The sequence below is a fragment of the Oncorhynchus gorbuscha genome, linkage group LG07, assembly GCF_021184085.1.
Source record: "Oncorhynchus gorbuscha isolate QuinsamMale2020 ecotype Even-year linkage group LG07, OgorEven_v1.0, whole genome shotgun sequence".
In the NCBI taxonomy this organism is placed as follows: domain Eukaryota; kingdom Metazoa; phylum Chordata; class Actinopteri; order Salmoniformes; family Salmonidae; genus Oncorhynchus; species Oncorhynchus gorbuscha.
In genome coordinates this window covers 19,426,574-19,440,305 of record NC_060179.1, presented here as the reverse complement: position 1 = coordinate 19,440,305, position 13,732 = coordinate 19,426,574, and the positions used below count along the sequence as shown (strand labels likewise).

At 39.0% G+C, this 13,732-nt stretch overlaps 1 protein-coding gene across 2 annotated transcripts in view; it reads right to left on the bottom strand.

Moving 5' to 3' along the window:
• The window catches only part of LOC124039596 (5'-AMP-activated protein kinase subunit gamma-2-like), a 111,878-nt gene extending 98,350 nt beyond the window's left edge, over positions 1-13,528 (bottom strand). For both annotated transcript variants that reach the window (XM_046355741.1, XM_046355742.1), the window contains exon 1: positions 12,920-13,528. In XM_046355741.1, the coding sequence (XP_046211697.1) occupies positions 12,920-13,000 (81 nt within the window). In that variant the 5' untranslated portion in view covers positions 13,001-13,528. The remainder of the gene's footprint in view (positions 1-12,919) is intronic.
• Positions 13,529-13,732: the final 204 nt, after the last annotated feature.

Genomic DNA, 13,732 nt, shown 5'->3' with positions numbered 1-13,732 from the left:
TGCAGTATTTCTTAAAGAAAAAAATGTACATGAAAACGAGTAGTCTCTCGGTAATGACAACAAAGACTTTATTGAAGAATCCCTGCTGCTGACCAATCACAGACGAAGGGACATAGACTTCGGGATCTGAACTTCGGCTTGCCTCTATAAAAAATGCAGTGTGCCCGAACAGCCGAAAAAAAATCCTAATTGAAGTCCAAAACTAACAAAAACTAACAAAATGTCATCATAATATATGTACAAACTCCTCCAAACTATTTCGGACGCTTTATCGAGCCAATCCCGGCAACTGAACAACAGGAACACGGTGGGAAATGACCCAATGCTTTTTTAATTCAAAATTAAACTATAGAATTCACACATTATATCATGAAAAGTTGGTGCAAGTAATGGGCTATGTCTAGAAAAAATAAACACACCTCGAATATCAAAATTGCAATGCTTTCATTGAGTAATGGCAATAATTAAGCTACGGGGCTTCTATTTGGAGTTAGCGTTTCCATGTTGTGATGTCTCTCTTCAATTTGAGAGGTGAGCGTTTCATTATGAGGAATGCACAGTTAGAGGTAGGAGCAGTATTGTCTGTCAATCATCAACAGATTCTTATTGTTCTTTCATGCCACAGATGATCCATTATATTGACCAGATACTCTATTGGCAGCTCTAACAATGAAAATACATGTATTCAAAAATGGAAGGCAATATGGAGGACGCAAGATAAGGTGGGACCATTTTAACCAATGAGACGGCAGATGCACGTGTGAACAACAGGCACAACACGTGTCCTACTTATATCAGTCCACTCGTAAAAATCTAAGCATTGCGAAACTTCTAGTTGATCAAAAAAGTCACAAGTAGCAAATAAGCCATGGCATTTTTTGTTAATCAAATTCAACACTCATTGACCTCCATACAAAAACTCCTTGCTTGGTGAGCCCCTTGCTCGGTGAAATAAGAAGCCACCTGCTGGAGACGACAGGTTTTTGGCCGAGTGATCCCGCTCGCGTCACCTCTTCCTCTCTGACCATGCTTGACACGCCCAGTCAGAGAGGAAAAGGCCAGAATAGTCCCACCTGTTCTTGCCTCCTCCTCTGCCTTCCATTTTGAAGACATTTATTTTCATTGTTAGAGTTGCCACTTGAGTATCTGGTCAATATAATGGATCATCTGTGGCATAAATGAACAACCACAATTCGCAGGCGTGACAGTTACTGTAAAATAATAGTCCCACTTGAAACTAAACATACAGTGCCTTGCGAAAGTATTCGGCCCCCTTGAACTTTGCGACCTTTTGCCACATTTCAGGCTTCAAACATAAAGATATAAAACTGAATTTTTTTGTGAAGAATCAACAACAAGTGGGACACAATCATGAAGTGGAACGACATTTATTGGATATTTCAAACTTTTTTAACAAATCAAAAACTGAAAAATTGGGCATGCAAAATTATTCGGCCCCCTTAAGTTAATACTTTGTTGCGCCACCTTTTGCTGCGATTACAGCTGTAAGTCGCTTGGGGTATGTCTCTATCAGTTTTGCACATTGAGAGACTGAAATTCTTTCCCATTCCTCCTTGCAAAGCAGCTCGAGCTCAGTGAGGTTGGATGGAGAGCATTTGTGAACAGCAGTTTTCAGTTCTTTCCACAGATTCTCGATTGGATTCAGGTCTGGACTTTGACTTGGCCATTCTAACACCTGGATATGTTTATTTTTAAACCATTCCATTGTAGATTTTGCTTTATGTTTTGGATCATTGTCTTGTTGGAAGACAAATCTCTGTCCCAGTCTCAGGTCTTTTGCAGACTCCATCAGGTTTTCTTCCAGAATGGTCCTGTATTTGGCTCCATCCATCTTCCCATCAATTTTAACCATCTTCCCTGTCCCTGCTGAGGAAAAGCAGGCCCAAACCATGATGCTGCCACCACCATGTTTGACAGTGGGGATGGTGTGTTGCTTTTACGCCAAACATAACGTTTTGCATTGTTGCCAAAAAGTTCAATTTTGGTTTCATCTGACCAGAGCACCTTCTTCCACATGTTTGGTGTGTCTCCCAGGTGGCTTGTGGCAAACTTTAAACAACACTTTTTATGGATATCTTTAAGAAATGGCTTTCTTCTTGCCACTCTTCCAGAAAGGCCAGATTTGTGCAATATACGACTGATTGTTGTCCTATGGACAGAGTCTCCCACCTCAGCTGTAGATCTCTGTTCATCCAGAGTGATCATGGGCCTCTTGGCTGCATCTCTGATCAGTCTTCTCCTTGTATGAGCTGAATGTTTAGAGGGACGGCCAGGTCTTGGTAGATCGGCAGTGGTCTGATACTCCTTCCATTTCAATATTATTGCTTGCACAGTGCTCCTTGGGATGTTTAAAGCTTGGGAAATATTTTTGTATCCAAATCCGGCTTTAAACTTCTTCACAACAGTATCTCGGACCTGCCTGGTGTGTTCCTTTTTCTTCATGATGCTCTCTGCGCTTTTAACGGACCTCTGAGACTATCACAGTGCAGGTGCATTGATACGGAGACTTGATTACACACAGGTGGATTGTATTTATCATCATTAGTCATTTAGGTCAACATTGGATCATTCAGAGATCCTCACTGAACTTCTGGAGAGAGTTTGCTGCACTGAAAGTAAAGGGGCTGAATAATTTTGCACGCCCAATTTTTCAGTTTTTGTTTTGTTAAAAAAGTTAGAAATATCCAATAAATGTCGTTCCACTTCATGATTGTGTCCAACTTGTTGTTGATTCTTCACAAAAAAATACAGTTTTATATCTTTATGTTTGAAGCCTGAAATGTGGCAAAAGGTCGCAAAGTTCAAGGGGGCCGAATATTTTCGCAAGGCACTGTACGTTTTTAATTAAGCCTTTGTAAAAAGCCTTTTGTTGGGGCTCTATAAATGCTTCAGAAATCACCCCCGAAACAAATGTCACACTAAGGTTGAGAATAGGGTTAGGCCGCATTTGGCTTTATAGGGTTGGTTGATATTTGGCTTCATAGGGTTGGGTAATATTTGGCTTTATAGGGTTGGGTAATATTTGGCTTTATAGGGTTGGGTGATATTTGGCTTCATAGGGTTGGGTGATATTTGGCTTTATAGGGTTGGGTGATATTTGGCTTTATAGGGTTGGGTGATATTTGGCTTTATAGGGTTGGGTGATATTTGGCTTCATAGGGTTGGGTGATATTTGGCTTCATAGGGTTGGGTGATATTTGGCTTTATAGGGTTGGGTGATATTTGGCTTCATAGGGTTGGGTGATATTTGGCTTTATAGGGTTGGGTGATATTTGGCTTCATAGGGTTGGGTGATATTTGGCTTTATAGGGTTGGGTGATATTTGGCTTTATAGGGTTGGGTGATATTTGGCTTCATAGGGTTGGGTGATATTTGGCTTTATAGGGTTGGGTGATATTTGGCTTCATAGGGTTGGGTGATATTTGGCTTTATAGGGTTGGGTGATATTTGGGAGACCTCTTCTAAGATATGCCACTCTAAATATTGTGATATCCGATATAATCATTCTGCACCGGTAATGACTAGATCATACCAAACAGTGCAATTTGTGCTTATTTACTGTAATATTGTCACATTCTCATGAAATAATCTTAATATGGCGAAAAAAAAATAAAGCTTAGTTAATTCTTTAGACTTCATTTTCAACATATTGATACAGCCTAAAGTTGTAAAGTTCAAATAGTAGTCTTGAACATCACGATATATCGTTTTGCACTTCACAATATATTGTCATAGTCAAATATCATGATATTGGATTTAATCATATAGAATCGGCCAAACCCTATTTGGTAAATAAGGACCTTTTATATCACCCTTTATAAAGTATGAATGTACTTGTGAAGCATCTATGTAGGGCTTATGAAGACTTTATAGATGCTTTCATACAGTTTTGGTGGATAAAATCAAAATCGGTTGAGTGCTTTGAAAAACACACAACCCACATTATGTCTATGAGCTGTAGTTATTGAAGGGGAAATGTCTTCATTTAAAATAATTGCTTCAACTCCATTCCATCATTGGTTTCAATTATGCCCCAACTCTATTATTCTGAGTTCCTCTGTTTGTTTTAACGAACCCTTTCATTTGCCAGCCTAGATGTGTCATTCTCCGAGAAAGAGGCTCCTTCTTTGAATACTAACTCACTTGCTAGTTTGGAAGACATTGATAAGAAAAAAACAGAATGTGCTGTGGGCAATGCATTTTGTCCGTCAAGCCTTTCAAGTTCAAACTGCCACCTTTGTTTATTGTGGGTAAAAGCTATTAATAGACGCCGATTGTTTAACCTCCAAACAGTTTAAGCTGAACTAACCTCGCCTCGAATTCTTCATAAGTATTTTAAACCCTTAGTCAATCACACCACACTGTATCCAAGTCCACAGATATTCTATGAAGAACCCACTGTTCTGTTTTGGATGTTGTTCTGAGGAAAATTCAAAATCAGGCAGAGACTCCAATGCTCCTCCTATAGTAGCTTTCTCAACACTTGTTCCTCAAGCAGAATTTGTATCATCATCTCAGTGTTTCCATAACTTTGGGCTTTCAACTGTGAAACACTGTGTAGGATGTAGGTCTATATCTGAATGTTCTGGAGATGAACAAATTCAAAGACCACATTCTGTGGAACAGAAGAATATACCCTAAGATTTTGACTTGGTTCCAATCTGACATTTTTTATGCAGTCAGAGGATGACCCCTTTCCCCCCAAGCCAAACCCCATAGCAAAGAAACAATAATGTCATCACAGATGTATTCTCCAAAATACTGTTTTTGTTTAAACACAAGGAAAAGCTGCGTGTGTTATTATCACTCCCATTGAGCTTACTTTGACCACTCATGATTTTAACTGGCATACATGCATACAACTACATCTATTTTTATGGAAATGCATATTTTATCACTGGAAACTTGAGCATTTGTTGAAAGCAAGACAATTCAGCACTTACTGACCGATTTTTTTGTCAGACAACTAATGTGCAGGTATCCTTTACCCAACAAGCATTAACCAGGCATTGTTTAAGACACGGCATTTTCGAGTATCGAAATGTCTCACCACTGCACTGTATAAGGTATTTATTGAACTAATGTATTACAGCCAAGATAAATATATATTGACATGAAATGAAATGAAAGACATACACAAATTGGTCACGTCATTTTTTATTTAACTAGGCAAGTCAGTTAAGAACAAATTCTCATTTACAATGACGGCCTACTCCGGCCAAACCCGGACGACATTGGGCCAATTGTTTATTTTCATTTATTTTATTTCTCCTTTATTTAACCAGGTAGGCCAGGTATGGTTCTCAATAAGGGACAGCTGTCATTCGTTGTCTCTGACTGGGAATCATACTTAGGTAGCCTGTGTTGCCATCTTAGTTTGTGGGTAGTTCATTTCTGTTTAGTGTTATTCACCTTGCAGGACTGTTTCGGTTTTCCCTTTTGTTGTTTTGTGTATTCAGTGTTCAGTGCAATTCATTACAAACACAGAGTTACACATAGAGTAAAACAAACGTACAGCCAATAGTACAGTAGAAAAATAAGTCTATATACAATGTGAGCAAATGAGGTGAGATAAGGGCCATGGTGGCAAAGTAAATACAATATAGGCGCCCCCTATGGGACTCCCAATCGTGGCTGGATGTGATACAGCCTGGATTCAAACCAGGTACTATAGTGACGCATCTTGCACTGAGGTGCAGTGCCTTAGACCGCTGTGCCACTCGGGAGCCAATACTATGATACATTGTAACTTTTTTGCCCCAATAGCATCACTGTACCTCATGATGTGTAGTTACATGGGAATCTTTGTCCAGGGCAAATTGAACATTCCAACAAGATGCATGTGTCTCCATTGGGATTTTAGGTTGAATTCCCCAGGCTAAGTATAAATGGCACAACCTTGACCTTGGTTTGAACCTCTACAACATGAGAACATACAATATTATTTCCCATTAGTCAAATAGTCCATAATTGTCTAATCCAATTTCCTCCATATGACATCTTATTTAATTGCATCCTATAAGTACATGCTATTATCATGCATGAAACCAACGCATTAATGCTACCTTAACTGACTAAACTACCAATTAGTTGGCAGGCCCGTAAAAAAATTAATTCAAGCACATTACATTAATAAGATACCTGAAAATAGAAATGATAGCTCCAAAACACAATGAGAAACTAATATAATTGCTAACATCTGTAAGAAAAAAAAAACAAGTCCATCTTTCCGTAAAGTCTATACAGACAAACACATTTCCTCTTCCGCACACAGACAGAGGAAGAGGAAGTTGCAGATAAGGCCCCTGCGTCTGCTACACATACATACCTCACTGTGTTGGTTAAAATGGAACTGACAGGAATACCAGCGCATATGGGAAACAAAACCTTGGATTACAAAATAGCCTACAGCCTTTCAGTACAACATATATTCATTATCAATTGTAATTGAACGCCATCCCTCGCTTTGAGAACTTCAGCGGGCGCTTGATTGGTCTGGCGAGAGTCCCTGAACTTCAAATGTCTCTTTACAAAAGGATTTGTCACACACCCCTTAAAAAAAATACTTTAAAAACTCAAGTATTCTGTGAAGTCAAATGTTTTCCAATGCAAATGAACCCGACAACAACATAGAATCAACATTACACCGTTCCAAATTTACACAAGTATTTGCACAGAGGCACGGCCATGAACACTGCACCGGCCTATTGTCAAGACACAATACAACAAAAGAGAGGTGATTATTGTCACCACGGTCCATTGTGGACTCATTGTCCTTGGGGATGTCATGTCCCTATTTTTCAACGCACTTTTGATATGTACTTTTATACTGTATGACAGAGAATTGTATGATTAGAGAAGTAAATCTGTACATGCATTCATTCTATTAGAACAAGTTTTTTCCTTTCAATAGAATAACGAAAACATGTAAAAAGGAGCAAATGGTGAAATTCACATCTACATTTTCATCCAGACAATTTTTTTTTTTTTTACTGAAATTTGCATCCGATTCATCAGTCTGTCAATAGTAGCCTAAATATTGACCAACCGATGATTTGGAGATAACCCATGCTCCTACCAAAACAACTACTCCACTCCAAACACACAACAGTACTGTGCAAAGCCTAATCAATACTGTTATCATCACAATGAATAAGGAATATAACCCTTTCTCTGTCTGGTCCTAGCTTAAAATCACCAGCAGCAGAAAACAAAGAGAGTAAACGTTGCCAACATGTTCCATTGTGAGACACATCAGTGCTTGCCCTCCTATCCGAGCCATACCATATCCACCCAGCACAGTCACAAACCACATAAGCATACCCCTGTATGTAGGCTAAATGTATGTGCCAGTGGTATTTCAAAAATAGCTGCATGGATAAAATACAAATCAAATTACTATCAGTAGTTGTAGGGATGTATGGTGATCCACTGTCTCCTAAGCATGTCTGGTGTCACGTATAAAACCCGTTGCCCAGCATTGCACATGATAGAGAAAGAGGGAAATTCTTTACGCCTACACTATAGAACTGACATAAACCCAAGAGTGACCTTGTCTTTTGTGTCAAGCAGGCTTAACGGCATCCGAGTCAATATGAGGCAATCTAACGTAACAGTGAATCACACAAATCAGTGTGTAACTTCTCAAAATCAACACTACTGCATTTGTTTGGTCAACAACATACTGCACTACAGTTAGACATTATAAGTAGACCTACACATATGGCAGAGGGGATACGCAGGAAGACCTATTCAAATGGCGTTTTTTGTTGTTGTTATTCAACGATAAACACAAAAGGAAACCATTTCCCATGTCTATGAGAACAGGGCAGAGCTTCTTACCGTTTCCACAAATGTAGGGCATTTGGTTTTGTACATTTATCTTGGCATGTCATAGAAATAGCATAGTGGCACAAGGAAGATAAGATAGATTGAAACGGTGGGAACATCTATTGTCATCACCAATAATAATTGAGCATCAGATTCCTGATCAATGGAATTCTATGACTTTTCCTTACCCAAGGCCATCAGACTGTTAAACAGCCACCACTAACATTGAGTGGCTGCTGCCAACATACTGACTCAACTCCAGCCACTTTAATAATGGAAACATTGATGTAAAAAATGTATCACTAGCCACTTTAAACAATGCCACTTAATATAATGTTTACATACCCTACATTACTCATCTCATATGTATATACTGTTCTCTATACCATCTTGCCATCGTTATGTAATACATGTATCACTAGCCACTTTAAACAATGCCACTTTTATATGTTTACATACCCTACATTTGTCACGCCCTGACCTTAGTATTCTTTGTTTTCTTTATTATTTTGGTTAGGTCAGCGTGTGACGAGGGTGATATATGTGTTTTTGTCCTGTCTAGGGTTTTTGTATGTTTATGGGGTTGTTTCTAGTCTAGGTGATTTTATGTCTATGGTTGCCTGGATTGGTTCTCAATCAGAGGCAGCTGTTTATCGTTGTCTCTGATTGGGGACCATATTTAGGTAGCCATATTCCTTGGGTATTTCGTGGGTTATTGTCTATGTATAGTTGCCTGTGCCAGCACTAGTGTTTATAGCTTCACGTTCATTTGATTGTTTTGTTAGTTTGTTTATCACGCTGCGCCTTGGTCTTGTTACGACGAACGTGACAACATTACTCATCTCATATGTATATACTGTACTCTTGTCACGCCTTGGTCATTGTATCTTGTGTTTTTGTTATATGTTTGGGTAGGCCAGGGTGTGACATGGGTTTATATGTTGTATTTCGTATTGGGGTTTGTATTAATTAGGAGTGTGTATTAGTAGGGGTGTGTCTAGTTAGGCTTGGCTGCCTGAGGCGATTCCTAATTGGAGTCAGCTGATTCTCGTTGTCTCGGATTGGGAACCGTATTTAGGCAGCCTGAGTGCGCGTTGTATTTCGTGGGCGATTGTACCTGTCTTTGTGTTAGTCACCAGATAGGCTGTAAGTAGTTTCACTCGTTTGTTGTTTTGTATTCTCAGTTATTTCATGTACAGCATTTTCTTCATTAAAAATCATGAGTAACCTACACGCTGCATTTCGGTCTGACTCACTTCAAACAACAGACGAATATCATTACAACTCTATACCATCTACTGCATCTTGCCTATGCCATTCTGTACCATCACTCCTTCATGAATTTTAATGTACATATTCTTCATCCCTTTACACCTGTGTGTATAAGGTAGTTGTTGTGAAATTGTTAGGTTAGATTACTCGTTGGTTATTACTGCATTGTCGGAACTAGAAGTACAAGCATTTCGCTACACTCGCATTAACATCTGCTAACCATGTGTATGTGACAAATCAAATTTGATTTGGATTTGATTTATCACTACCAGGTGTGAGAGTCCTTGGACGTCAGGTAAAAACATCACAAGTACCTGTAGAACTCGTCAAGCTTGTCTGAAGGGTATGGCCAAAGGTCGGTGATCTGGAGCACATATAGGCCCTGTCCAAAAACAACCTAACAAGAAGAAGAGCTGAAAAATATGGATTAATTCCAAGCCAAGCTCTCTTCCCTAATCCAATAAAGCCCTCTTCCCTCCATCTTAGTAGCTCTCCAGTGAGCTTGGTACACCATTACTATAGTTATTATTTATTCAGGGGAGTCCAATTGAGACCATAGTTTCATTTGCAATGGTGCACTGAGCACAAACAACTCTCAAACATAATTCAATAAATCAATAAAACAGAAGAAAAAAAATAACCGCAGGATACAGCAATAACAGTAATAACCCACCACAATCAACCACAACACTAATAACCCACCACAATCAACCACAACAATAATAAACCACCACAACACTAATAACCCACCACAATCAACCACAACAATAATAAACCACCACAACACTAATAACCCACCACAATACACCACAACAATGATAAACCACCACAACACTAATAACCCACCACAATCAACCACAACAATAATAAACCACCACAACACTAATAACCCACCACAATACACCACAACAATAATAAACCACCACAACACTAATAAACCACCACAACACTAATAACCCACCACAATACACCACAACAATAATAAACCACCACAACACTAATAACCCACCACAATCAACCACAACAATAATAAACCACCACAATACTAATAACCCACCACAATCAACCACAACAATAATAAACCACCACAACACTAATAACCCACCACAATCAACCACGACAATAATAAACCACCACAACACTAATAACCCACCACAATACACCACAACAATAATAAACCACCACAACAATAATAACCCACCACAATCAACCACAACAATAATAAACCACCACAACACTAATAACCCACCACAATAATAAACCACCACAACACTAATAACCCACCACAATACACCACAACAATAATAAACCACCACAACACTAATAACCCACCACAATCAATCCCAACAATAATAAACCACCACAACACTAATAACCCACCACAATCAACCACAACAATAATAAACCACCACAACACTAATAACCCACCACAATACACCACAACAATAATAAACAACCACAACACTAATAACCCACCACAATCAACCACAACAATAATAAACCACCACAACACTAATAACCCACCACAATCAACCACAACAATAATAACCCACCACAATCAACCACAACACTAATAAACCACCACAATCAACCACAACAATAATAACCCACCACAATCAACCACAACACTAATAACACACCACTATCAACCACAACAATAATAACCCACCACAATCAACCACAACAATAATAACTCAACACAATAATAACCCGCCACAATCAACCACAACAATAATAAACCACCGCAATCAACCACAACACTAATAACCCACCACAATCAACCACAACACTAATAAACTACCACAATCTACCACCACAATCAACCACAACAATAATAACCCACCACAATCAACCACAACACTAATAAACCACCACAATCAACCATAACAATAATAACCCACCACAATCAACCACAACACTAATAACCCACCACAATCAACCACATCAATAATAACTCACCACAATAATAACCCACCACAATCAACCACAACAATAATAACTCACCACAATAATAACCCGCCACAATCAAACACAACAATAATAAACCACCACAATCAACCACAACAATAATAACTCACCACAATAATAACCCGCCACAATCAACCACAACAATAATAAACCACCACAATCAACCACAACACTAATAAACTACCACAATCAACCACAACACTAATATCCACCACAATCAACCACAACACTAATATCCACCACAATCAACCACAACACTAATAACCCACCACAATCAACCACAACACTAATAACCCACCACAATCAACCACAACACTAATAAACCACCACAATCAACCACAACACTAATAAACCACCACAATCAACCACAACACTTGCAAACCTCAGTGAATTCATCCCTCAGCTGTGTTCTAAACTAACCTATTGGCACCAGGGGTTCAAGATGTAAGGAGGTTTGTAAATTATTCTAAACATGGGGTGTATTCAAGTTGAAGGCTGATTTATTTAGGTTGGTAGAGACACAAAGGACCTCAAGAGTTAACCAACCCTGTGAGCGGGTTTGGTGCCCTGTATTTTTTTACTTTAATAGAGAAGTGAGATATGTTCAAAGCTTGTGCAGCAGATCTTTGTATACAAAATGTAGAGATGAAGTGATCTACTGTACATTAATTACACTGTAGTCCTACAATGACAACCATTTCAGATCACAGAGAAGCAGGCCACAAGGGCAGAAAGAGCAAAGCCTTGTCAATTTGGAATCAGGCCTTCTGCTCTTTTGCTCCATAAATAAAACACCATCTTGTTGAGGGAGTGCAGATGGAATACCAGCAGGTCATTGGTTATAAACTGTCTGTGACCACTTCCTTTATAACACATGGTGAGTTTGGAGATCCATGAGGAAGGGCCCTAAATCACAGAATGTTCCATGATGTGAATTTGCCTTAACACTGATTTGAAGGTCATCCCTCTTCTCAAGGTCTGGGATTTTGCATAACAGCAATATCACTGACAATAATGACAGCATATATCTCCACATAAGTAAATGTATGTGTCTGTGTGTGCACATGAATATGTGAGTAATGATATCGATTGCCTATTCGTATTCACATCATGAGGCATGATCCCTAGTATCTCCACTAACTATTGTCAGCTAAACATGTAATTACAGGATATATGTGCAGTGCCTTTGGTCTAGCTGATATCATACTGACTTGGAATGACTCACGATGACTGCTGACCTCAAACTGAATACAGATGTTACATTCTCTCTCCTACAGCCAAAGAGGAAGCTGTGAAAATCTAATAATAAATAATCTCTTGAGTATACTACTACCGAGTTATGTCATGATGGCTGTACATTTAATATTATTATTATTAGAATGGCCCTGAAAATATATTATTATTATAAGGCTTTGTGCATACTGTAAAATGTACATTTCTTATCATGGACTTAACATAAATTGAATATGGTTCATAAAATGTAACACACTCAGCATGAAGAAGACAGGATTCTCAACGCAAACAACTGGGCTAACCCCATAAATATGGAGATAACTAAGCGTGTGTGTTGTGTTCATCTATTTTCTGCATGACATATGCCACAGATTCCGAGCCAGGCATTCTTTACCGCGGATATATTGTATACACATTCAAAAGAAACACTATGGAGAACAAAAAAATGTTGCAACAGTATATTTCACTGAAGGAAACACATACCACAACCCCGCCCACATGTAGGCTACATGCTCAACTTCAGAGCAGAGCGAACATAAATAGTAAATAGGTTATCATTTCGCCCCAATTAATATGTCTGAAGACAAAAACTTACGGGCATGTTCAATCGAAGCGTCCTCTTCTTTCTAGGTGTCTTCGCGTCTCTCTTCTTGGAGTCATTCCCTGTGCTTCCCATATTTCTCTAGAATTCTCTAAACAACTGGACTCATTAAATCGTTTTTAAAAAGCGTTACTTTGGCTACTCTCGTGCTAGGTAGACTGGCAACAGTGGAAGTGTGGTAAATGATACCAAAACAATCACTGCAAAAACATTATTCGGATTCTGACAGATGTCCTTATGGCAAGTAGGTCCGTGTACTGTACGCATTAATGTGCTCCTAAACTCAACTCGTTTGTTGATGAAAGTTATCGGCTTGAGATCGGATATTTTAGACCTGACAAAAAAATACACCGCGCAGAATGCGATTCACTTGGCATAAAATGTAGCCTTCCCTTCTGGGTAGCTTATGACACGCGCTGATATTTCAAACGACAACAAAGTGCAAGAGTAAATCCACAATTGAAACAAGGAAGGTCGTATTATAATGCAAATGCAGACGTTCCCAGAAAGGATTTGATGAGTTCACGCTTCACAATGGAGAGACAAGTACGCATGCACGTTGGTTGGCCAGTGGCCACTAGTACCAGCTCGGGCTAATCGTGGGACCAGTGCCAGTGGGTGCGTCAAGCTTTGCGCGCAGCTCCGAATTGTCACATGGCTGTGTTTACGTTGTGGCAGCAGCATGAGGAAGCGACTGACCTATAATTGAATAAAAGTGTAAGTATTATATTTTCTTGACGTACACCATCATATTCACCAGCGAAATAAGCTTCAGACTGATTCTGTTTACAATCCTTCTACAATGGC